Below are 26116 nucleotides of genomic sequence, written 5' to 3' on the forward strand. Positions count from 1 at the left end.
AAATATTACTGAAAGAACTCATATTTGAGAAGGAGAAAGATTATTTGTTTTATACCTTAATGTTGAAATTTGGGCAGAAGCCTTCAAATCGTATTGTTTAAAAATGAATCCATCAAATTTTTCCTCAATGCTTTGTCCTTCAGGAAAGGCCAGAGGCAACTCAAAATTGCCCATGACTCATCCCCTCCCGTGGAGTTTTGTGCCATATGTTTCCTTGCTTGTCTGCTCTTTTTATTAAAAATCCTATTTATTTATTTATTTATTTTGCTGAGGCTTTCAATTTGCTGTATCTTGAAGAAGACGTTGAACTCCCAACCTTTGAAACTTCTTAATATTTGCTGAGTGATTAAGGGGCAAAGTGGAAATACTGTGGATTGGACTTTATCTTATGTGGAAAGTCTTTGCTACAACAGCTCAACCATCCCTATTTTAAGCAATTAAGTATTTATTTTCCTTAAAATCTGAAGTCTTTTGGAACATTTTCCAAAAAGTGAGGACAAATTTCTGTACTTACTGGTCAGCTTGAGGACCTTTATTTTTTAGACCCACTTTAAAATCAAGTACTTTTGCGGGGCAGCTGGGTGGCTCAGTCGTTTAAGCGTCTGCCTTCGGCTTGGGTCAAGGCCCCAGGGTCTTGGGATGGAGCCCCACATCGGGCTTCCTGCTCAGCCGGAAGCCTGCTTCTCCCTCCCCCTCTCCCCCTGTGTCTCTCTCTGTCAAATAAGTAAATAAAATCTTTAAATAAATAAATAAATAAAGTAAAATCAAGTGCTTTTGCATAATTTACTTAATACAGATTCAAAATAATTTTATTTTAGATCTATAGTGTGGTCTGCTATACTGCTTCTTGCTGTTTCTCAAAGTACTTTACAAATATAATAGATACCTTTACTGTCACCAAAAGGCAGCAGTTCCTGGGTGAAATTCTTCAGGGAAGCCAAGACACAATATCAATATGGTAATAAGTTGGCCATCTCTTAACATCAACAATCTGCTTTATGGTCAGAAAGGTGCTGAAAGCTCCCCACTTCTTGCCCGGGCTGTCTCTCAAATAATTTATCTATGCAAAAAATAATTTAGAAGCTGTGAAAAGTTCCATTCTACAGATTTTCTGTCATTCTATCCTGGGTCTAAGGTGAGAGTCATTTTTGTCCTGTACTTAGCTAGCACTAAATAAGAGCCGTGAACAGTAAGTCTACCACCTCTTTCTGGTGATCCTGTTTCACCTATGCCCGTCACAGCTCACATTTATACTAAATGAACCTCTTTTCCACTATTCTTAATTCTTTCCATTCCCCTCCCCCCAGCCGTGCATTTCCTACTTTCAGAAACTTGAAGACAAGGTCCTTACAAACTTCTCTCCTGTATCCTCAAATGATCCAGACATAAATATTTTAGCACAGTCACCAGTGTCTTTCTGATGGCCTTAAAGTGTCTGCACAACCGGTCCCGTATTTATAAAGCTCACAAACGCTGTACGACCTGTAACGCTATACCAGCTAATGAATTCTCCTAGAACAGTTGACATGGAAGGATTTTACTTCCACTTCTCACAAGGAGAAAGATGGAGAATGAGAGACGATTGCAAAGCAGAATATTTTAATCCGTCTTCTCGGTGATCTTTGGGGGCTGTGTGCTAATATTTAAATTGAAGAGGAGGGAGGAGACGGACTGAGGATGGAGAGACCGAGGAGGTGGGGGGCGGAGCTAGCTCAGCACATAAAACCCCAGGCTAAAAGGGAAGCACAATCGTGTGTGCCAGAGTCACCCTCCCCTAACCTAGAGAGATGGGGCAGTCTGTGCCGTGAGGACGGAGCTCGGAAGAAAGAAAACAAGGACGGAAACAAACAAGACATAAGAGGACATCTGGAAAAAGCAGAAGGCAGAAGACAGGGAGGGGAAAACAAACCCACAGCAGGTGGAAACAAGATCTAGAGCCAACTGGTCTGGTCCACAGTTGTTTTTCTGGAAGAGAAGAAAGTACCGGAGGATTGCCTGTTTTCCCTTCAGTTAATGAAAACTCTTACCTTCATCAAAAAGAAAAGGCTAAGGGAAGGTAAAGACAATCTTTGTTTTCTTAGGGGCAGAGCTGAGTGAAACCCAGACTATCTTTGAAGCGTCTAAAATAAGCCACTGCCTGGTACACATTGCAGAACCATCCTGGTCTCTGAAGATCTACATCCCCTTCAGGAAAATTCCAGCCGGAGTAGCTGGTACAGTTCTATTTTTATATTTAAATATCTATGTCTCTTCCCCGCCCTCCCCTTTTAACAATCCTTTCTTGTCTGTAAGCCCGAGTGACAAGAAAGTATCTATACGGAAGAGGAATATTTTCAGTTTTCTCTTTTTATCTGCCTGAGTCTTTTTTTTTAAGAGGGTAGGAGTGGTCCTTATTTCAGAAAAGGGCGTTTCAATTTGAAAGACAGTTTCTTAAAATATATTTACACCCACACGTATTTAGAAAGAGAGGTACCTTTCGGAGGTGGAAATCCTATGAGAAAGATGGAAAAAGGAGCCAGGCACCGAAACAACACTGAAAAGAACCACCCAGGTGGGAGCGAGTCGGAGGCCAGCCCTGAGTCTGGTTCCGGAGGGGGCGGAGTAGCCCTGAAGAAAGAGATTGGATTGGTCAGTGCTTGTGGTATCATTGTAGGTGAGTCCAATTACTTTTTCCACCCACCACTCCTTCCCTTCTCTGGTGGTCCTCTTGTGGAAACTTAGCCCCTTGAAAGTGCTATTTTTGCTTCCTACTCCCCAAGAAAAGAATTGTCATTCCCCTGTGCTGTAACCCATCCCCCAATGGTCAAGTTTGAGGGATCTAGGAAGCTGTGTATGTCATTCATCTCTTCCTTCAAACCAGGCTGAGGAGTTCTGTCCAGTGTTCATGGAATGGAGCAGATAGGGCTCATACACGTGGCTGATGGTCAGCATTGCCTGGAAGCTTGTTGAAAATATAGGTCTCCTGGCTCCACACTAGAGGGCTCTGATTGCGTTGGCTTACGGTGGGGCTAGGGAACCTGAATTTCTAACAAGGTTTCATGCAGCCATCTCTTCAGTGGGCTGTGGACAGGCTTTTGAGATCTACTTAGTAGATAGTCTGTTGGTTTATGTCCTGAGAAACTGTGGGCCTCGGGGATGTGTAATTGCAGCAGTAATGTGTAATTACACAGTAATTACTACTACAGCAGTAGTAATGCCTTGCCCTTCTGTAGCTTTTTCATCTTATGCAGCGCTCTCTCTTTGTAAAGTAGATGGCGACAGTGCTGTTATTCCCATTTCACAGATGAGGAAATAAATCATGGAAGAAAAAGAGAGATGAGATGGATTGTGCCTCTCCCTAAACATAGAGTTTGCAGTTTCTCCGGTTGCCTAGCGAGTCCGCCCATCTCTTAACATTCATGGAAGACCTTATGAGGTTTTCAAAGGGAAATAGGAGTAACTAGAATGACTAGAATGTGGAGTCAAGGAGAAACTGATGGGTAAAATGTGTCCCAGCTGCTGGAAGACTTCGAAGCTGGGGGGCCCAAGTGTACCTGAGAGTGCCAGTGCAGGCCACGCCAACCCCCTAACCCCAGTCTGCTGGGCAGAGGGTCCCAAATATGGTTCCATCTCTAGACAACACATCTTCCTCTTTCCTGAGAGGCCCTGGAGATGGATGGGCAATGGCTCATTACTGTCCTTACTTCAGAGGGTGAGCGTTTCTTCTGCTGTTTTTGGTAGAGGCTTTACCCTCTTCCCAGAGAAAGGGGCATGGGATGGTCAGGCCAGATATATTTGTGTCATCTCTCCAGAGTTCCTTTTGAAGGCTTCTTGTGTCCTGTTGCCCACGAGTCAATGTCTCTGGATGAGCCCATGTTATATGCAGCAGCACAGAGGCATTTTGGCACCCGAGCAATAGTAACACTGGAGAACACCCTTGAAATCAAATAAAATCAGTACAGTATTCAGATAATCCTCTTCACCTCTACACCCAGACTTCAGTGATCATGTTATCTCCACTCTGTTTTCAAAATGGAATCCTGTTTTATCTAATTCTCTGGCTCTAGGAAATTTTCCAGGCATCTACAGTTATAATGTTATTTTTAAAATTACAGTCATGATCTGAATCTCTTATTACCTTTTCTTTGCCTCTCCTTTATCTCAGTTGCTCTAAAAAATGAGATCAGCAGAGTATTCAATATGTACAGTACATGCCAATTTAAGATCTATAAATAGCCTAAAGCCTGTTACCTCTTTTATCAGTTTGACTGATAGGATTAAGCATTTTCCTCCCTTTGGGAAGGTTCTGATTCATACACAGATGTGCACACCCACATGCGCATAAGCACATCAAACCTCCTTCCTGCCTCAGCCTTGCTCACCCACCCCTGTTCATGTGCAGGTATTCAAGGGTAGAGGATATTTTCCTATATGCTGAGGCTGTTCTTGGCTCTTTCTTCAACAGTTTAATAAATGTTGAAAAAATACGATCTCAGATGAGTGAATGTTACTACTGATTTGTCCACAACCTTGTGGATTGCGCTTCAGTGTGAGAATAGTCCCAATATTCCCATTGACAATACAGTCACAAGAATAGTAACTCTGTGGTGAAGAGAGGTCCCAAATAGGTGATTTCAGAGAAATCAGGACGTTTTTGCAAAGTGTGAGAATCTTTGTGGAGTTAAGAGGAGGTGTGCTACCTCCACTTAAGCTAGGGTGAGACACAGATTTTCCCCTTTAGGATGATATGGGGCCAAATCCTTTCTGCTTCCCCACCTGCATGGCTGTTGAATTTCAGATGTGCTGAGCAGCTGCCCTGTCCTCTTCTAGAGGGGTTTCTGAGTGAATGATGGTGATTCAAGTCTTTTCAAGACCAAATGCAAAAATAGAAATGGCATTTTCCATGCAGAATTCAGTGATCTTCCAACACTGTGGAAGAGAGAAAATTAGAAGGCAAAAAGAGAAAGGAAATTTCCTAAGTGGGTCAGGTGATGCGATATGGGAAAATAGCATTTGCCCCAAATCCATCTATCTCATACCCAACTTACTTAGAGGAATAAGTTAAACTATGCTTTTTGCACAAGCTCATAAAATCTCATTGACAGTCATCACTGATGATCTAAATAAGGAATAACAGAATGGCAGGTGTTACAGGAATATAGAATGAACTAATAGAAACCCATGCCCTAGAGTTACTTATAATCTGATTGAGGAAATGAGATTCATATACATTAAACAAAGAACATTAAAAATTAATGATATGGTTGAGTTGTGTAGGAGCTGAATGAGGGCAAAGTTAAGGTGAATGGTGGGAAACACAAGGAGAGATAAGTTCTCACCCAGCACTAGATTAAGAAACATCTTGAAGGATATGGGAAAAGATAGAATGAGCAGGTGATTCTGGGAGATTTCATAGGTAAAAGAATAACAACTAAACGGTTATTTCCTTGAGAAAAAAAAATGTATCTTCTACATCTTTGAATCTTTGGTACTTAGCCTGACATGGAACAGTAACTCAAATGATTGTTGTACTTAATTGGCTCTTGGACAAAAATCCGAATATGGTAGTAATAAGAAGTGTTTATCTGAAGGACTGTTGGGAACCTGGCTTGAAAAATCTTTAAGAAAGGAATAATTTCATCAGCCTAGACAATTAGGTTGGGCCATTTTAATTTTTTTTTTAAGTAAGCTCTACACCCAGCGTGGGGCTCGAACTCACGAGTTCAATCAAGAGTTGCACGCTCCACTGACTGAGCTAGCCAGACACTCCAGGCCATTTTAATTTTTTAACATCACCTTTGCCCTAATCTAACCAGACTATTGCTCTTCATGTACTTGGCTAAGGAAATCTGTTGGCAACAGATGAACTTAGATTGTACCATGAATGTGCGGTCCCTGCAAAATCTAAAGAGAGTGTGATGGAGCAGCAAAATTTTTTTTAAAAATATTTTATTTATTTATTTGAGAGAGACCACAAGCAGGGAGGAGGGGCAGAGGGAGAGGGAGAAGCAGGGAGCCCGACGTGGAGCTCCATCCCAGGACCCTGGGATCATGACCTGAGCCGAAGACAGACGCTTAACGGACTGAGCCACCCAGGTGCCCCATGGAGCAGCAAAATTTATCAATTAATGGTACCTAAGCTACTGTTAAGAGCTATCATTATTTTTTTAAGATTTTATTTTTTAAGCCGTCTCTCCACCCAACGTGGAGCTCAAACCTACAACCTTGAGATCAAGAGTTGCATGCTCCACAGACTAAGCCAGCCAGGTGCCCCAAAAGTTGTCATTATTAAGCACTTATTATATGCCAGAAACTTGTGCAATTACCCAACATCAGTATCCTGTTTATCTCTCACAATACCCTTCTCACTTATTATCCCTTCCTCCAGATAAGGAAATAGAGGCTCAGAGGGATAAGCAGCTTGTTGAAGTTCACACTGCTAAAAAGTCTTGAAGGCAAGATTCAAACCTAGAGCTTGTCTGAATCCTGAATTGAGCTTTTAAGCATTCTTCTCTACTATGTCTATTTTTTATGTCCTAAAGGGATGCTTTCCTTTAGACTCTGGGCAGAGGTCCTTATTTGTTTTTACAGATGAAGCACTTAGTGGTGTGTTCCCAGCAAAGAAGTATACAGGGGAGCTGAGCAATCAGCTGGGAGTAGAAGGTAACATTCCCAGTACAATTGCAGTAAGACTTGGGGGGCAGCCTGAGATTGGCTCAGCTACTACAGGATCTGGTCAGCACAGACCATGCTCCTATTACTTCTCCCACATGCACACCTTTCCTCTATGGACCAGAGTTTTCCCCAGCCATGGTAGAGGTGCCCACAGAGTTTCTGGCTGTTTAGGTCACTTTATACCAGTTACATATTTAGGTACATACCCAGAATCTCGGTCTGGAGGCACCAGGCCAGCTGCAGAGCCTAAAGAAAAAATATTCATAATATGTCAGACCATTTTGTTTTTAGCATAATGTACATTTATGAATGGACTTGGTATACTTGCTGCAGAACATTACTGAATGCAGGTCTAGCTATTAGACCACTCTTTCCCACTAACAAGATGTTTTTGTTTTTTTTTTAAATTGTATTTACCGGGGTGCCTGGCTGGCTCAGTGGGTGGAGCATGTGACTCCTGATCTCAGGGTTGTGGGTTCAAGCCCCGATGGGTATAGAGATTCCTTAAAAATAAAATCTTAGGGGCACCTGGGTGGCTCAGTCGTTAAGTGTCTGCCTTCGGCTCAGGTCATGATCCCAGGGTCCTGGGATCGAGCCCCACATCGGGCTCCCTGCTCAGCGGGAAGCCTGCTTCACCCTCTCCCACTCCCCCTGCTTGTGTTCCCTCTCTCGCTGTGTCTCTCTCTGTCAAATAAATAAATAAAATCTTAAAAAATTAATAATAAAATAAAATAAAATCTTAAAAAATAAAAAATAGTATTTACTGAGCTCTTACTAAATGCCAGTTCCTGTGCTATGAACTTTTTATGTATATTACCTTATTTAATCCTGACCACAATCTCCTGAAAGTAGATATCATAATTATCTCTATTTTTATTATTTTTTTATATATATATTTTTTATCTCTATTTTTAAACATGAGGAATTGAGTCACAAATCTGGTAGGTAATTTGCCCATGGTCACACAACTGATTACTGAGTTGGCCTAATTCCAGAGCCAAAGCTCTTAGCCATTCCTAATTTCTAATTGGCAACCAAGAGAGAAAAGAATAAAGCCAGGGTACATTGTGTGGTGGGGGAGTGGGCCATGGAGGACCATAACCCTAACTTCAGAGTCAGGAAAGACCATAGATGTCTGATACTGAAAAGGTTGGGGTGGAAACTTTTTTTTTTTTAAGATTTTATTTATTTATTGGACAGAGAGAGAGTGAGCACAAAGCAGGGGGAGCGGCAGAGGGAGAGGGAGAAGCAGACTCCCTGCGGAGCAGGGAGCCCAGTGCTGCGGGGCTCCATCCCAGGACCCTGGGATCATGACCTGAGCAGAAGGCAGACACTTAACCAACTGAGCCACCCAGGCACCCCGACTTTTTTTTTTAAAGGGTATTTTTCAACAAAGAAGTGTGGCTATCTGTATGACCATACTACAATGGCACTGGGCTGACTTGGACATTTTTCAAGTCCAAAAGACTTTCAGACCCATGTGTTTTCCACCACTTCAGAAGATTTTACATTTTAGTCTCTAGTATGATGTTTATTAGCTTTCTAATCCCCAAAATGTCTGTTGGATGTTAACCAGAGGGATGGAGTGTGACAATTGCTTCATGAGTTTGTACTTCAAATTTTTTTAAAAACATGGAAGGATTAGGATTTGGTTCATTCAAGATAAAAACATGTTTAAAACTCATTGTTCTCAGAGAAAACTCTGAGACAGAAGCCAAGTAGGAGGCTTGTCAAAACAAACACACTTGGTGAATAGAGAAAGGCTATTCCCAGCAGTGTAATCTTAAAAATAAGCAGCTACCATTTACTGAGCACTACTATGCACTGATAATAGTACCTGATCATTGCTTTATAAATATTCTCTTCTAATTTCATGTAATTAATACAGTTATTGACAGGAGGGGTTTGAATGAATAAGTGGGCAATGACAGAGCCAGGATTCCCCTCAGGTCATTGAACTCTGAAGCCATGGGGCTTAACCAAAATGCTCCACAGCATGTAACTCCAGGCAGCTGGGGACAGGGATCCTGTTGCATGCTTCCTGCCTCCAGGAACCACGGAGCTCAAGGAGCAATCTGGTTGAGCCTGCTACTGGCAGGGCTATAATATGTTCTCCCAAAGAGCAGAGTTGTGCAGATTGAGTGACTAGCAGATTCTTGGGGTTGGGGGAAGACAGTAGGAACCCAGCAGGTAAAAAATTGTGTCCAAGAAATGGAACCAAATAGCTCGTTTTCTTTAGAAAAACAACAACAATAAAAATACCCTGTACCCAGATCAAATGACCTTCTCGGAGAGGCTGGCATCATATGTATAGCTTTTCTGAATTAAACCAGCTTATTAAAGTGGCGTGGAGGTATAGGGCACACAGACTGGGGTTTCTCAAGTTGCCTGGCTACCAAGGTTTTCTGCTTTCCTCTGAGGGTTAATCCAGCATCACAGCTATCTGTAAAGAAATACCTCAGGAATTTCTGCCGGTGCTCTTGTTTTGTTGTTGTTAATGTTTGGGGTGATACAGGGGTGTCAAAAAAGCAGGCATGAGCAACTAATCCAATAATATATTCCAAACCACCAAAAACAACAACCATTCAGGAGCCCGGGGACTAGGAACTGTTCCCTTCCAATTTTTAACTCCTGACTGAGCACACAGAGCAAGGAAGACTATGCCTTGCACCCCTCCCAGAACATGCCTACAGAGGAGGCCCCCCGAGTCCCTTCTCCCAGGAAATTTGGAAATGGCAAACTGCAGGCTGCTCCTTGGGACAGAGGTAGGAGCTGCTGATCACAGGATTTGAGACTAGTCCATATTTTAACATTCAACAAACACTTATTCAACACATTATATGCTAGGTCCTGTGCTGAGCACTGGTGAATTTTATTTCTAAGAAGCAAAAAGTATCCCTCAGGCCTATTTTAAGCTGTTTTATTTATAGAATGAATGAAGTTTGAGCTGAAAAGTTTATCGATTACATCTCATCCCTCACCCTTTGTCAGAGTCACGAGTATTCCCATTGGTTTTCTCTCTACTTTAAATAACCTCAGCGTGAGCAGTGACGTCACTTCTGGGGAGAGGGTTTCACGATATGCCAGATGTTCCAGGCAACCTCACACTGCTTCACGTTGTGACATGGATTACCCAGAGAGAGTACCCTTGCTGCAGAATTATCAATGTACTTTTCTCATCTGTATATAGATTTTAACGGTGGCTGTTTGTAGATCTATGAAATGCATAAATGCTTTAGCTGTTTCTTAAGAGTACCATTCTGCATATTTAGTAAGCAGCTGATATAGGCAGGTCAAGTTGCCTTAGGGATAAGGTGGCTTTTGTTAAGCAGGCTCTGATGCTGGAGTAGAGGGCATATAATGAATTTTTCCATGATTTGTATCAGCGTGTCATTGAAAGGGAGGAAGCATTGATAATGTAGCAGAAGAGAAGGGGCTCTGAAGATAGTCTTAGGTTTGCAAACTGCTTGCCTATTTATAAAGTTTGTAACCTGCAGCAAGTTAATTATCAGTTTACTTACGTGTAAGTGGAAGTTTCTTATGGAGTATTAAAATAAGGCTGGTATCCCCTGGTATATATTTAATAAATATTAGTTTCTTTCTCTCCTTGAGTTCCTCCTCCTCCATCACCCTCACTTCCCCCCCAACTCCAATTCCCTGACACACACTCACTAATACTGGTTCAGAAATTTAGATTGGACTGATCAGGCTGATGAGAAGAACTGGCCAGTTCAGTCCAAGCCTGACCTGTTTATCAACCAGCCAATGCTTTCCCCTCCCTAGTTGCTGATTTGAGTCTTCTTACTCATCAGCATCGGTCTTGTACTTCCCCTCTTCCAGGAAGCCTGTGAGCAGCCCATGCCAGTGACCTTTCCATTCTTGATATTTGTCATATAGCACAGTTGTTGTTGCCAGCTCTATGTCCACTTACGTGTCCTCATTTCACACAATTCCTTGAGGGCAGACATTGAGTCTTACTAATTTTCACATCCTTGGGTATTCAGCCTGGCACGTGGCAAGTGCTTAGACAGTATTTGTTGAATAATAGCAGTCAGTTAAAAACAAATCATCCATTGGAGATGTTTGACAATGTGAATATACTTAATACTACTGAATTGTATACTTAAAAATGGTTAAGATGGTAAGTTTAATGTTATATGTTTTTTACCACAATAAAATTTTTTTAGCCTAAAAATGAGTTATTCTCCGGGTGTCTGGGTGGCTCAGTTGCTTAAGCGTCCCACTCTTGATTTCAGCTCAGGTCATGATCTCAGGGTTGTGGGATCGAGCCCTGCATCACAGTCCTGCTTGAGATTCTCTCCCTCTTCTCTCTCTGGCCCTCTTTCTGCTTGTGCTCTCTCTCTCTCTCTCTAAAATAAACAAATCAGGGGCACCTGGGTGGCTCAGTCGTTAAGCGTCTGCCTTCGGCTCAGGTCATGATCCCGGGGTCCTGGGATCGAGCCCCGCATCAGGCTCCCTGCTCAACGGGGAGCCTGCTTCTCCCTCTCCCACTCCCCCTGCTTGTGTTCCCTCTCTCTGTGTGTTTCTCTCTGTCAAATAAATAAATAAAATCTTAAATAAAATAAAATAAAATAAACAAATCGTTTAAATATTTTATTTATTTGTCAGAGAGAGAGAGCGCACAAGCAGGGGGAGCTGCAAGCAGAGGGAGAAGCTGGCTCCCTACTGAGCAGGGAGCCCGATGCAGGACTCGATCCCTGGACCCTGGGATCATGACCTGAGCCAAAGGCAGATGGTTAACCAACTGAGCCACCCAGGTGTCCCTAAACAAATCTTTTAAAAACTGAGTTATTCTCAGGGCACCTGGATGGTTCAGCCAGTTAAGTGTCTGCCTTCAGCTCAGGTTATGATCCCAGGGTCCTGGGATCGAGTCCCACATCGGGCTCTTTGCCTGGTGGGGAGCCTGCATCTCCCTCTGCCTGCTGTTCCCCCTGCTTGTGCGTGCTCTCTCTCTCTCTCTCACAAATAAATAAATAAAATCTTTAAAAAAAAATCATCCAAATTCCAATCTAAAAGGAACTTTAGGGATTAACCAGATGATGACAGTGAGGCTTGAGGTTAGAACAGTGTTTCTCAATGTCAGTGCTGTTACCGTATGGGCCAGATACGTCGTTGTTGTGGGGGGCTCTCACGGGTGTCGAAGGGTGTTTAGCAGCAGCCCTGGCCTCCACTAGATGCCAGGAATACCCCCTCCCCCAGTCAATCAAGACTGTCTCCAGTCATTGCCAACTGTCCCCTGGGGCTGGGGGAAATAGTTCAAAATTGCCCCTGGATGAGAACCACTGAGATAGACAAAACCTGTCTCTGCTGGTGCCTGGTTCCCCAAAAAGACAGGGAGATGCTGGAAGCCAGATGTGAATCTTTAATGGGCATATGTGAGGACTCAGCACTTGTAGCCCCTCAGGCCAGAATGCCTGCCTTTCAGGGTCTGGTGGGTGGTGGTTGGCTCCATCTATTTCATTAAAAGTCCGTGTGTGAACCAGTGCTTCCCAATTAGCTTTTAAAGCAAGCATGTACAGAGTGGGTGCTCAGTAAATACTTTTTGAGATGCAATTACCTGCTGGCCGCCCACCTGCGGCATCTAAAAATTATACCTAGACAAGCAGACAAATGACTCAGAGAATGCTTCATGGTCCTGGCTCTGCAGTGCTATTTTGGAGCCAAGCCTCCAAAGCAAGCCCGTTGGATTCTTCTAGAGTTGGACTCTATTCTTACTGCAATAAATTCTAGCAATTCCTTATATTTGCTAGCATTTCACAGATTAGAAAATGCTCCCACATGTATGTGACCTCCCCTGATCCCCACAACAATTCTGTGAGGTCGTCAGGGCTGGAACAATTATTTCATTCAGCAGGTGAAGGAAAGGACTGTCAGAAAAATTCAGGTCACATGGCTTGTGGGTGGCAAAGCAAGGAATCAATGGCTCAACTCTGAGCCTAGTGCCCTCTTCACTTTTCAGTAAGGAATCCAAAACAATGGAGTCCTGCAGCACCTTCCACATCTCTATTCTGCTCAGGATGGCAACTCCAAAGGGCATGTGTCAGAGTCTCAACCTGCTGTCACTCTGATATAGCTATTTGTATGGTCCTGATGGGAAAGTGTATACAGGGTAAGATGCATGGTGAGCTTCCTGCCATGAGGATCAAAGCCCCCAACATACCAGACCCTGCTTCCATGCTTCCCCCAGTCCTGAAAATCCTGAGATCTTCTCAGACACTTTAAGGAAGAAGCATAAAGAAAGTTCACCTTAGGGGCACCTGGGTGGCTCAGCTGGTTAAGTCTCTGCCTTTGGCTCAGGTCATGATCCTGGGGTCCTGGGATCGAGTCCTGAGTCAGGCTCCCTGCTCAGTGGGGAGTCTGTTTATCCCTCTCCCTCTACCCCCCCACTCATGTGCTTGCTCTCTCTCTCTCTCTCTCTCTCTCAAATAAATAAATAAAATCTAAAAATAAAAATAAAAAGAAAAGAAAAGAAAGAAATTTCACCTTGGCTTTCTCTAAACATCATGGAAATGGACAGAACCTCCAAGCCCTAGGAGGAGCTCCGACTAGACTCTAAGACTAGCATGAGTTATGAAGGAAGGCCAAAACTTTTTGTATCTGAGGGTCTGTTGGGCATTAGAAGTCTGTAAATCCATGCCCTAGGAAATTCTGTGATGCCTACGACATTCTAGTGTGGGCAGGCCTGGGTGTGAGTAAGGCCTTAATAGGAGTCACATGGGTATTGGCCCACAAGTGGGGAAGTCAGTAGTTACTCATGGCGAACGTGGATTTTCTTAATTCCGACATTTTTCTAGTGAAGACTTGCCCACCGATACAACTTGGCCCCTTTTTTAATGGAGTGCTTTGCCTGGCTTTTCTTTGACAGAAGAAGCCAAGCTGGGCCTCATTGTCCAGGCATCCTAGGACCCCTTTTTTACCAAAGATCTATGTGATAAGATGATTATTTTACTAATTGGGGTTGATGACAGGGAGGATTGAAACCTTGGCTATACCAGATGGATGGGCATCTCATTCTTGAATGGTTTTATAGACAGAGTCTAAGAGTAAAACAATGGAGAAAAACATCCCCACAGGAATCAACTTTCTTCCAACCTCTCAAGAAAGGTTCATAGTCAAGATAGAAAAGACCTTTTCCACTTCTCCTTTTTCAAAGCCACTCCAGAAAAACCTCATTTGGACAGAGTCCAAGTGTAAAAGTCCTGTTGTGCAGTTTCTAGAGGAGAGGCCATGTGGAATAGTGGAGGAAACCCAGACCAGGAGTCTAAGGACTTGGTCTCTAGTCCAGGCCTTGCTGCCTATGCAATATGTGACTTTGGTCAAGTCTCCTCACCTCTCTAAAACTCAGTCTTAGCGAAGGTAAATAGGAATGTTAATACCCGCCCTGTGGGCCTAAGAAAGTATTTCCTAGAATCAAATAAAGTAACAAATGTGAACACTTTGTAAATCACCATTGAAGGTGGTACGGTGGAAGGAAGGAATCAGATCTGTGTTCCAGTTCCTTAATAAGCATCTTCTCATAATAAGCATCATCTTAGTAAAGCTGACGATTCCCTGGGAAAAGTTTGAGGCTACAACAGAAGATTTAGGTTCTAATCCAGTTACTACTAACTTACTTTGTGGTTTAGGCAAATAACTTCCTCTCTGTGTCTCAGTTTCTTCATCCATAAAATAGGGATAATAATACCTCCCTCATTTTTTCCCATTTGGAAAATTGAAATAATAGTTGCCCTATTTTCTTCCCCTATAAATTGGAGATGGTAGGGACACCTGGGTGGCTTAGTTGGTTAAGCATCTGACTTTGGCTCAAGTCACAATCTCAGGGTCCCGGGATTGAGCCCCACATTCCTCCCCCTGCAGAAGCTCCAGAGGCCGCTAAAGTGGAAGAAATGTTATCTGATTCTGGTTTTCTAGGTAGCGGCTTCCTAGAATCAGAAAGCCACATTCCTCTCCTTCCTGTTCTCTAGCACTCTGTTTTGGCTAGCATAATTCATTTTTTTTTTAGCTTTTATCTCTGTAATTTTAGTTTGGTCAAAATTAAGATTGTAGGGTGAGGGTTAGAATCCAGTTTTTATAAAATGAAGATTCTTGTCCCAATGTCAACCTATTACAAACCTCACATCACTCCAGCAGCTCTATGGAAGGACATATCGAGAATAAGGGGAGGCAGTAAGTGATCAGACCCTGCAAATGGCTGTTGGTGTTGCACATCCCATCTTCCAGCAGCTGCCTCCACCTGGAATGAGGAAAGGGACACACACTCTGGAAATGCCAGAACAAAACCTGGAGAACATAAATGCTTTGTGATCCCCACTGTGGTATTTGTTTTCCAAGAATCCTTAGTGGAACACTGACACTTCATTCCTGAGAAGACAGGATCTCTTCAATAATACTCACCCTTACTTCCTCCCTGTGACAGCCATTCCTGGCTCTGAGACCCACCTACCTGGTCCCCCACCACCTCCCTCTTCAGTACCTTGCAGATCAAAGTCAAACCTTGTTTTTCTAACCCCTTGAACTAGTTTTATAATCTAGGTGTGTTACTCTTTTCGTGGCTGCCTCTGAAATGCCCTACAAATTACTTTTTTGATAAATTCCTGCTAGACAAGGAGTTTACTATCACCTTTTGCACTGTTAGCAACCCTGTCTCCAGTTCTCAGCTTCTGGCACTTGGTATCTTCCAGGGACAGCAGCACATTTCGCTTGGCAAGTTAAGGGTCACCTGCCAGGGTAACTCTATCCTGAGACCTGGCACAATACCAGAAGGCCTCCTCGTCTCCACCAGCCCAGCCTTCACGCGAAGCAGACATGGAGACTGGTGGAGGAGAGAGGGGGGCTGAAAGATAGCCTCTTGTTCCTATCACAGGACTTTAAATAAATGTACGAGCAAAGGAAAAGCCTTTAAGAACTGGTGGGGCCCGGAATTGCATTTTTCTCTCTCTCTTTGCCTGATGTTTAGATCACAAAGTTGAACATGACGGATTGTTTCTTCTTTTAGCTTCATCTCTGTAGGCAGCCCAGTTCCGTTGGGATAGACTATCTGCATAGAAGGAAGGCAAGTTTGAGACAGATGTGCTTCCTTTCCAGCTGCATCCAGCTGCCGATTCTATGTCAGTCTCACGGTTGCTGCTCTTCCACCTGCCTAGACCCCTCCCCTTTCCCATTCATCATCGCATGCTGCAGTTTTTTAGTGTGAAAAGCTTATTCTGTATCCCAGAAGAATAAAATGTATTGTTTTTAAAGAATGTGACTATTCTCTTCTTGTCCCTTTGACCGAAATAACTGATGCATGGCCTGGGATTAAAAAATGAATTTTGATTTAGAAGTGAAAGTTTCAGGACTGGATTGAGGTTGAGTTATGTTTGAGATCTGAAAGTCATTTTTGAAAGTTGAGTGTAAAATCCTCTACTCTGCATCTTGTTCAGCCCAGATCTGGTTCCAGACTCCTTAAGAGAGGCGGTGGGAATTTGAGATGTCCTCAGAACACTGTCAAACCAAGCTGGCTTCATACTCCCATTCGCATTTCTACCTGGATCCACTTAGTCTCTGCTTCTTCCCTCAGACTTTTAGTAGAACAGCTGTGTGGGGCTTAAGGAGAGACCTTTCAAAGCACCTTTGCGGTGCACCCTGATCACCACCTTGAATCACAAGAAGTAGAGGAAAGCTTGGGAAGGAGCGTGTCAGGAGCTGCCCCCACCCTCTTACTCCTCCCCTGCCCAAAAGACACACCCCAGTAGCCAACCATTCAGTCCTTGCTGCCGGCCTCATCTCTCAGGAGAAAGCCAGCCTCTTGCACACAGAAGCAGAAATAGATTAGTGGAAAGCGCGCCGGATTAAGCATCAGGAGATCAACTTCTAGATCCAATTTTACCCATCAGTAGCCGTGGAATTTGGAAATGGCACTTAACCCCTCTATGTCTTAGCCTCTTTGCAAAATAGAGAGATAAATACCTGTTCCTCCTCCTCTTCCTGTACTTCATAAGGTTGTTGTGAGGGTCACATGAAACAATGGAGGGGGACAATGTTTCAAGAATATAGTGCTAAATCTTTGCACATATTGCACTTCTACAAACCACCTTGTGAGACTGTTTTTATAGGGTTATTTCATGTTCCTCACTAAGGGTGGGGCTGTCCTGTCTGGGGTGAAAGCCAGCCTCCAGGAGTACTATCGATGCTCATAGGTCTTGAAAATCCCCAGTCATGGGGTATGACCACAATCTGTCCAAAACGTATTGCCCTTAGGCTCACTTTTGAAGCTTTCTACCCTGCAGACTGTCTCTGAGAACAGCCTGCTTTTCCAGTCCTGCCATTTCCAGTTCGTCTTAAGACCTTTGTTACCTCGGGTAGACCATGGTATAGCCCAGTCAGAGGGTCTTGAGGTTCAGTACCCAGGCTACCACTTACCACCGTGTGGACTTGGGCAATGCACTTGGTATCACTAAGACTCAGTTTCCTCTTCTGTAAAATGGGAGAAATGATATCTGACTCTATAGGGGTGTCCTGAGGACTAAAGGAGACATGTAAATTATTACTAGACCTACCTGCCTGAAGGTGATTTATGCATTCCAAAGGCATTTTAGAATCAAACCAGAGATGAGACCACTTCTGAGAATGCCAGTCCTGTCAATTGTGCTGACTCCACTGTCTCCCCCGGCAACCTTGGTGCCTCATGCAGGGAACATCATTGGCTCTGGAATCTTCGTCTCGCCAAAAGGTGTGCTGGAGAACGCCGGCTCTGTGGGCCTCGCTCTCATTGTCTGGATTGTGACTGGTCTCATCACAGCTGTGGGAGCCCTGTGCTACGCTGAGCTTGGGGTCACCATCCCCAAATCTGGAGGTGATTACTCCTACGTCAAGGACATCTTTGGAGGACTGGCTGGGTAAGAGGATCTGTGGAGGCCTGGGTGGTCTAGAAGCCAAGGCCAGTGGTTTCCAGTGTGCCAAGGAGAGCTAGAGAATAGGATTCCTCTTTTGCCTCCCTGTCATGGTTGTTAGTGTAGCTCTGTGTCCCCTTGATTCTCCTGAGGGTGGCAGAAGAACCAGGTTATAGTTTTGACCTCTCTCTTGATCTCAGTGGGCAAGATTCTGTGGGTGACAGCAAACAGAACTGTATGACAACTCTGATCATAGACTCTCAGGGAAAGCATATCACAAAACAAAGCCCTCTTATCCTGACAAATTAGAGTGACCACCTAAGAAACAGGGTACCCTCTTCTCACATGACCAAGGATGATACCTTCCTGCAGGGCAGGGCCCTGATCTTGAGTTTCCTCAGCGTCTGTGGCCCTGATACTGAGGAGCTGAGCCCTCGTGGAGGGGCCAAGGGTGTGGAGGGCACTTCCCCTTCCCAACCCCACTCAGTGCCGCGCCTGGCAGTTGCTTAAGCGGCCACACCCTAAGCATGTCCTGGCTGTCAGAATTCCGGCGTTGCCAATTTTCTTTTCCACCACTGGATGCTGGAGGTCAGAGCATAGAGAAGAGATGGTAAAAGGAGAGGGGAGGGCACCTGGATGGTTTAGATGGTTAAGCGTCTGCCTTCGGCTCAGGTCATGATCCCAGGGTCCTGGGATCGAGTCCCGCATCGGGCTCCCTGCTCCTTGGGAGCCTGCTTCTCCCTCTGCCTCTCTCTCTCTCTGTCTCTCATGAATAAATAAATAAAATCTTAAAAAAAAAAAGGAGAGGGGAGAGAGAAGGAATGCCAAGATGTGTGTTCATACTAGTAGACACTTTGCCCCTCATCATCAAAGCACTTTATTGTCATTGCGGAGGGCCGGCTGTCTGGTTGAGCAGGGGCTGGGCTCCTCAGCATCCCAGAAAACAAAACCCAGGAAACTCACCCCATTAGCCCACCCACCTCTCCTAATGCTGCCCAGTGACATGCCCAGGCTTCCCTCCATGACTCGTGAATCCCTGCCATGCATGTTGGCGGGGGTGGGGGGTCTCTGCAGCTGTCTTGGGTCAAGTTCTGTCCTGTTCCCTCTTCAGGTTCCTGAGGCTGTGGATTGCGGTGCTGGTGATCTACCCCACCAACCAGGCTGTTATCGCCCTCACCTTCTCCAACTATGTGCTGCAGCCGCTCTTCCCCACCTGCTTCCCCCCAGAGTCTGGCCTTCGACTCCTGGCTGCCATCTGCTTATGTAAGTGCCATCTGGGCCTTGCTCTCAGGATGGCCTCTTTCGGCCTTCCTGGCGGTCCACATCTCCGATTATCCTGCCTCTCCCTCTTTCTTTCCTTCCCTCCTTTATTTTTTTCCCCCATTACTTCCCTACATGGGTGCTTTGGAGGAATTGATTCTAAATAATTAGCTGGTGTTAAAAAAAAAAGAAGAAGAAATGTAGGTAGCTCAGAGGCACAGTGATTTTCACCAGCAAGGCTCGTTACATCACACACAGCACTTTCATCTATACTATCTGATCTGAGCCTCGTGACAAATCCATGAGGTAAGCAGGGCCAGTATTATCACTTTCCTAGAGCAGATAAGGAAAGGAGCCAGGCAAGTGACATACCCAAGGTGGCAGGCCCTGAGTGGAGCCTAGGTCTCCTGATTCCTTCTCTTTCCAGCCCGTACATACACCATACACTGTGCTGGAGGCTCCCTGATGCTCGCAGGAAGATTTTTCTGGCTTCATCCACCTCTACCTCAGTCTGCCGGCTCACATCTTAAAACTCTTTGGGAGGAGAGTGTAAAGCTGTGAGTTGGGAGAAAATAATGCATTGTCTATGGTCCCCACCCCCTTGATACGTTTCCTGCCTACCTGGGGAGAAAAGCTATATAAACAGGCTCTGTGGTAAGGATTCAACTGCAGTAAAAATTCAGAGAAGGGGAAAGATGTCTGTGAGCTGGAATAGGTTAGAGATTTATTGTAGAGAAGTTCTGCAACTCGTATTTTTAGGAATTCTCAGGGATCACAATGGATTGGGGTATTTTATATCTTTTAACCAAAAACTAATTTTTTTTTTATTTATTTCTTTATTTTGGGGGGGAGGGGCAGAGGGAATGGCTGACAAGCGGACTCCCTGCTGAGTGGGGAGCCCCGACAAGGGGCTGGATCCCAGGACCCTGAGATCATGACCTGATCCGAAAACAAGAGTCAGACACTTAACCGACTGAGCCCTCCAGACGCCCCCCCCCCCACAAAACTAATTTCTAAAGTAAATATTTGGATTTTTTTCAGAAGCTCCACTTTTGGAGTTAACATGATCCCTGCCCTACCATACCTTTCAACACACATACACTTAGCTGAGAGCAGTGACCATCCAGGCCACACCCTTTCCTAGGTCTTGACACTTTCCTTCTGTCATGCTGGTGGGAAAGGGAGGGAGGGGTTCACTTGCCCAGCCCAAAGTCTCTCACAGGGCAGCCAGCTGGGATCCATGGAGTAGTCTCCTTGGCAAGTGTGCCCTCTTTGACAGTGATATTCAGCTCTGGGATAGACCCCTACCATCCAGACAGGTGGTACTATGGGGTCAAGATACTTGTTTGGGCTGTATTCCTTGTGCTTGGTCAGGCCTGCTTATGGCCCTGGAGGCAAAGGAATGTGGGCTCCAGAACCAGGTTGCCTGAGGCTGTATCTCTGCACAACTTTCTAATTGTGGCAAGCACTTGGCAAAGTTCCACACCCCACCCTACTGTGAGATGGGGGTTGTGATCCTGCCTGCACAGGAGGTCGTGGTTGCAAGGATTGCATGAGACAACACATGTTCTTAGCACAGGGTCGTATAGTCACGGAGGGTGGTCACTGAGGGTAGTCGCTCAGTCCTCCCTTGCTAGCTGGATCCAGAGCTGGGAGGGAGGGGTGTGGGGAGGGGCATGGGAATGCGGAAGAGTTGCTGTTTCTGCCATAAGCCAGGTTAATAGGGGTGGGAAGGACACCGTAAGTGCTGGCCACTGCTATTTCAGTGTCTTGTGCACGCAGACTCGGCTTCCTTTTTCCTGCTGATTACTGCTGAAGTGTCTCAGACAAGAGGCCACCCTTACTCTCCAATGAGAAATTGAGAACCCTAAGACTGGCCACCAAGGAGAGAAACCAGGCCATAGGGTAGAGTTCCCTGGACAGCTGACCCTACAACTTCCTTTGCCTTCCCCCAACCTGCCAAGGGTAGGTGACCCCTATGCAGGGCTACGCTCTACAGTAATATAGCCCCATAGATGTCCCCTCAGGACAGGAGATTAGGACTGTCTTCAAGAAAGGCAGGTTGTACACTGTCCCCTTCACAGCCCACCTCTCACCTTGACACTGCTAGCACCAAGCAAAGGAGGAATTTAGAAACTCTGATGACAACATGACAAAGTCCTCTTCTCTCCCAATTCCTGCCATCCAAAGTTCAACAGAGCTTATCTGGTTTGTCCTCCGCCTCCTAAGTAGAACTGCAAGGAGATTATCTCGAACTTAAACGTTGGTCAATCTTGTCCTCCAGAGACAGGAATTTTTCAGTGTCCTTGAGATAGGTATTCGAGTACTTTTTCACCTTCGCAAGGAAAAAAAAGTCTTCTTAAACCCAAACTTATTTCTCCTTATTCCTTTTGGGGGGAATGGAAAACAGCTCCTCACCTCAGCCCATGTGCCACCCCCTTCCTCCCAGATGTGAAGGCCATGTGGAGCCCAGGACCCCTCTCCCTGCAGGGGTGTATGTGCGGATATAGCCACACATTCACCTTTTCTCACCAAATACTCCCAACTGCTTTGAGTCTGTGCAAAGAAAGTTTCTGTTTTCTGGTTTGTTGAATACTTTTTTGGAACCTACTTTCACAGGCCCCTCAAATCATCACAGTGAAGAGGCGCCTGGGTGGCACGGTCTGATAAGCGTCTGCCTTCGGCTCAGGTCATGATCCCAGGGTCCTGGGATGGAGCCCCTCATTGGACTCCCTGCTCAATGGGGAGCCCGCTTTTCCTTCTCCCTCTGTCCCTCCTCACCAGCCCCCCCACTCATGCTCTATCTCTCTCACTCTCAGATAAACAAATAAAAATCTTAAAAAAAAAAAAAAAGATATCCTGTGAAATGGGAACCAAACAGGAAGGCTTGATGGGTGCTACTTTCCTTAAATGCTGTTATCTTTTTTCCCAGCCACCCTGTCCTCTTAGCAGGTGCCAGGCCAGCTGGCTGTGTGAAAATAAGCCTGGTGTTCTGGCCGCCTGGGTGGCTCAGTCGTTAAGTGTCTGCCTTCGGCTCAGGTCATGATCCCAGGGTCCTGGGATCGAGCCCCGCATCGGGCTCGATCCCAGGGTCCTGGGATCGAGCCCCGCATCGGGCTCCCTGCTCAGCGGGAAGCCTGCTTCACCCTCTCCCACTCCCCCTGCTTGTGTTCCCTCTCTCGCTGTGTCTCTCTCTGTCAAATAAATAAAATCTTTAAAAAAAAAAAAATAAGCCTGGTGTTCTGAGGCAGGAGAGCCAAGAGTGGCCCAGTCCAGCTATATTTTTGATAGAATCGGTGTTGAGCTTGGGCTCTTCTGAATGTATATAAATCAGAAGCTCTGCTTTCTGCTGTGTCATTTTGGCACGCCGAGGACAGGCTCGACCCACTGTGGGATGAGAGTTTTTGAGGAAGGGGCCGCCCTCTATGGCGAGGTCACTGGTGTGTCATGGAGGGAGCTGGAGGACAAGACCGGGAGCGCAGCGGGGAGAGCCTTGTGGCAAAGCCCCTGCCTGGCGTTGGCTGTGGGAGGGAGGAGATGAGGTCAAGTCTGGTTCTGTGGTGGGGCCAGAATACATCGAACACATTGGATGAAAAATGGTGGTGGGACAGCCAGATGGGGGTGGAGAGGTAGAGAGAACCTGCTGGAACTGGCTTGCCTGCAAGGAGCCTTGGGGGAGGGAGAAGGAACTGCAGATTTGGATCTGCTTATGCAACTGCAGCTGCCACTTTGAGTTATTCTATTATGTAGGTCAAAGCTGATTATTCACTGCTGAGTCAGCAGAATATCCCTAGCCACCAGGCAGTAAAAAAAAAAAAGAAAATATTTTACATTTTAATTAAATGAAAAGCTTTCTCCCTTCTCCAGACCAAGCATATTAGTGGGAGGAAGGACTTAGGAAAGGGGAATAGGAGGTATTGAAACTTGGTTTTGGTGCCTTCTTCTGTGGTGTGCTTGGAGTGTTTCTCTTTTCTTTCTTTCCCTTTTTACTACTTTGTAAATAAATGACTATGTTCTCTACGTAAGAGATTCAAGTAATATATAAAGCGAGCCGACTGTGGAAGCTTCCCCTTATCTTCGCCCCTCTCCCCTGCCCAGTAACCGTGCTAACAGTGGATAGGTCTCCTTCCAGTTCTAAATAAAGTGCATCCCTCCATGTGTGTGTCTGGGCAGATAGACATCATATGGATAGGTTATTTCTGCAGCTTACTGTTTTGTCATTTAGCTATATCTTTTGGCTGCTTCCTGAGTTTCTAGTTATAAACAAAGTGGTCCCAGTGACACTGAAGGAGCGTCAGGTGTTCTGGGGTCCCCCATTTGTGCTTCTTGCTCCCTTACTCTAGGTTTTCCTTCAGGATCTTTTTGTCTCCCTGCCCTTGGGACTGGGTCACCTTTCCCTCAGGCAGCTCCTGGCCTCCTTCCTCTCTTTGGGGTCTGGGGTCATGTCCAGGATCTGAAGTAGAACTTTTTTCTTCTCGTTCAAGTATCCTCTTTTCCCTGAATGCCTGTACTAAAGAAGCTCCTTCTTTCTCTCCCCGAGGGGAAAAGAATGCCTTACATGCATTTCACAAGTAAAAAAAATGCTTCTTATCTTGTTTTCTGTCTTTCTACTGAGATTCCTAAGAGGCTGTTTTTTTAGGGCTTCAGATTTCTCCTTCTTCTTTTTCTTCTTCTCCTTTGAGCAGTTTAGAAGGGAAAGGACTTTCTTGTATATATATAACTTTTAACCCTGAGTTGCTCTGCAATTCTTCTATGGAAGGTTCCCGGGTCCTTGATGCAGGATGCTCTGATCAATAAACTGTGTGTTGTTTTGAAAGTCTCTTACAAATTAATCCCTTGACATCAGAGGGTTCTAGTCTTTCCTAACTTCTAAGTCCCTTAATCTCGGTTCCTTTTCCTTTGAGGTTTCACATTCTGTAGCCCCAAATTTATCACCATGCACTAAAACTGTTGCCTCAGATGCCTGAGCAGCAGTGCCTTCTTGCCCTCCTTAGCCCCCAGAGTTCTTGGGGTGTCTCATAGTCCTTGTATATATGAATCCAGACAAACACAGATGACCTATATTTGATTCCCATACATCCAAGTCATCTTCCTTCTCTGTACATCTTCTACCTAGCCAGCATTTAAAATCTAAATACAGTTGACCCTTGAACAATGCAGTGGTTAGGGACGCTGACTCCCTGCACAACTGAAAATTCACGTATAACTTTTGACTCCCCCAGAATTTAACTACTCTTAGCCTACTATTGACTGGAAGCCTTACCGATAACATAAACAGCCAACTGATACATATTTTATATGTTGTATGTATTATATATACCGTATTCTTACAATGAAGTGAGCTAAAAATATTATTAGGAAAATCATAAGGAAGAGAAAATACATTTACAGTACTGTACTGTAGAAGATCCACATAGAAGTAGACCTGGTCAGTTCAAACCCATATGTTGTTCAAGGGTCAACTGCATATTGAAAAATCTCTTAATTTTTTACTGAATGGTCAATTTGACTAAAACCCCATCTTTCATTTTTATGATTCATAAAGACTATATTTTGTAAGTGGCTTCCCAGGGAAAAAAGAAAGAAACTGCAAATCTATCAGTTAATCACCAGATTGAGCTCCTACATTGAGTGGAGAGAAGGCATTATTTCTACAGAGTCTGGGAAGAGATTAAAGGCTAATGAAGAGATTGGTGTGCAAACAAATAATTATAATACAATGTGATGACAGAAGTGTTTGCAACACAGAGCGAGGTGCTTCAAAGTTGGGAGAGGAATGCTGGGGAAGGCTCCCAGATTGAGCTAAATCTTGCAAGGTAAATAGGTAGCTCCCGATAGGCATGAAATAGAACAGCCGGGTAGAGGCAAGGGCACAAGCAAGACCTGGCATCAAGAGAGAAATGACCTGTTGGAGAAAAGCAAGTACTTTTGTGTGAAAAGCCCAGGAGAGTGACAGGAGATGAGGCTGAACAGGTGAGCAGGAGCCAGATCTGGAAGGATCCCGTATATCATGCAGGAGAGAGCAGGCTTCATCCAAGACACGGGAACCACAGAAGGATTTTGAGCAGAGGAGTAACATGATTAGGTTCACATTTGAGTGAAAAAAAGACTGTGACACTTGAAGCAGTGAGATGAGTTAGCCGGCTAAGCACCTGTGCAGGTCAGAGAAGTCCTGGCCTGAAATAAAAACAAAGTTACAAGGTGACAAAAACGAGGAAGATTTCACAGTAGATTCAACTGGGCATGGTGATTGACTACTAAGAGAGAGCAATCTAGTTTATCTAGTACAAATCAAAATGAAATATCTCAACTGTCTAGCATTTACGATGAGCAGTCACAATGTGTTCTGCACTTCTGCCTTCCACTGCCCCCGCAAAGCCCTGGGGAGCCCTTAGCAAGTCTTTGGTTGGAAGTCTTCCTCAGGGTGGCCACCCCAGGTTACTGCTCCAAAGCCTGCTCTAGAGTAATACAACTTAGAAAGGGGTTGAGACTCTTGGGAAGCATTATATAAATGAGAATCTCAACACTTTGTTCATCCAACAAACATTTATTAAGTGCCTGTGATGTGCTAGATACTGTTTTGGGAACCGGAGATAGAACAATGAACCAAAAAACCCTCATTCTCATTTGCAGCAGCAGCAGGAAGTTAAGCCTTAATCCACATTTACTGAGTCTACTTGTGTGTCTTCTAGATGTCACACAGGATACAGAACCATTCAATCATTATCAAATATCTGAGTGTCTGCTCCAGGAACTGTGTTAGCCATGAGGATACTTAGTTCCTGTACTAAGGAACCCACCATCCACTGGATGATTCTGACAAGTACACAGGGAATTTCAGTTCTAAGTGGTAAATCCCCTAAGAGGACAACATCCAGGCGGAGCTAGATGTAACAGAAATGAGGGTAGGGACTGTGGTTAAGGAAAATCTTGGAGAAAATTACACATAAGTTGAGGGAAGACCAGTTGGAGATAGCCAGGCAGTATCCAGCATGGAGAGGAAAGTGGAAGGGGATGGAGCAGGGAGAATGTTATAGCCGGAAGGATTAACATGTGCCAAGGTCTGGGGACAAGAAAGAACATGGCTCTCTGGGGGAACTCCAGGTAGTTCAGTATAGCCACAGCATAGACTAAGAGGTAGGTGATATAGATAGAAGTGAAGATCCAGGGCGCCTGGGTGGCTCAGTCATTAAGTGTCTGCCTACGGCTCAGGTCATGATCCCGGGGTCCTGGGATCGAGGCCCACATCAGGCTCCCTGCTCAGCGGGAGACCTGCTTCTCCCTCTTCCACTCCCCCTGCTTGTGTTCCT

General features: G+C 44.9%; 1 protein-coding gene across 3 annotated transcripts in view; it reads left to right on the forward strand.

Annotated features, from left to right (window-relative positions):
* The first annotated feature begins 1763 nt into the window (after positions 1 to 1763).
* The window catches only part of SLC7A8 (solute carrier family 7 member 8), a 49184-nt gene continuing 24831 nt past the window's right edge, over positions 1764 to 26116 (forward strand). Inside the window, exons 1-4 of one of the 3 annotated variants that reach the window (XM_028114798.2) lie at positions 1764 to 2213; positions 2462 to 2653; positions 17348 to 17552; positions 18658 to 18809. In XM_028114798.2, the coding sequence (XP_027970599.1) occupies positions 2494 to 2653; positions 17348 to 17552; positions 18658 to 18809 (517 nt within the window). In that variant the 5' untranslated portion in view covers positions 1764 to 2213; positions 2462 to 2493. Of the gene's footprint in view, positions 2654 to 17347; positions 17553 to 18657; positions 18810 to 26116 lie in introns of all 3 variants that reach the window. The other 2 variants (XM_028114797.2, XM_028114799.2) reach the window with 2 other exon arrangements.

The sequence above is a fragment of the Eumetopias jubatus genome, unplaced genomic scaffold (assembly GCF_037043125.1).
Source record: "Eumetopias jubatus isolate StellerSeaLion01/CBP00866 unplaced genomic scaffold, mEumJub1_p1.0 scaffold_7, whole genome shotgun sequence".
NCBI lineage: Eukaryota > Metazoa > Chordata > Mammalia > Carnivora > Otariidae > Eumetopias > Eumetopias jubatus.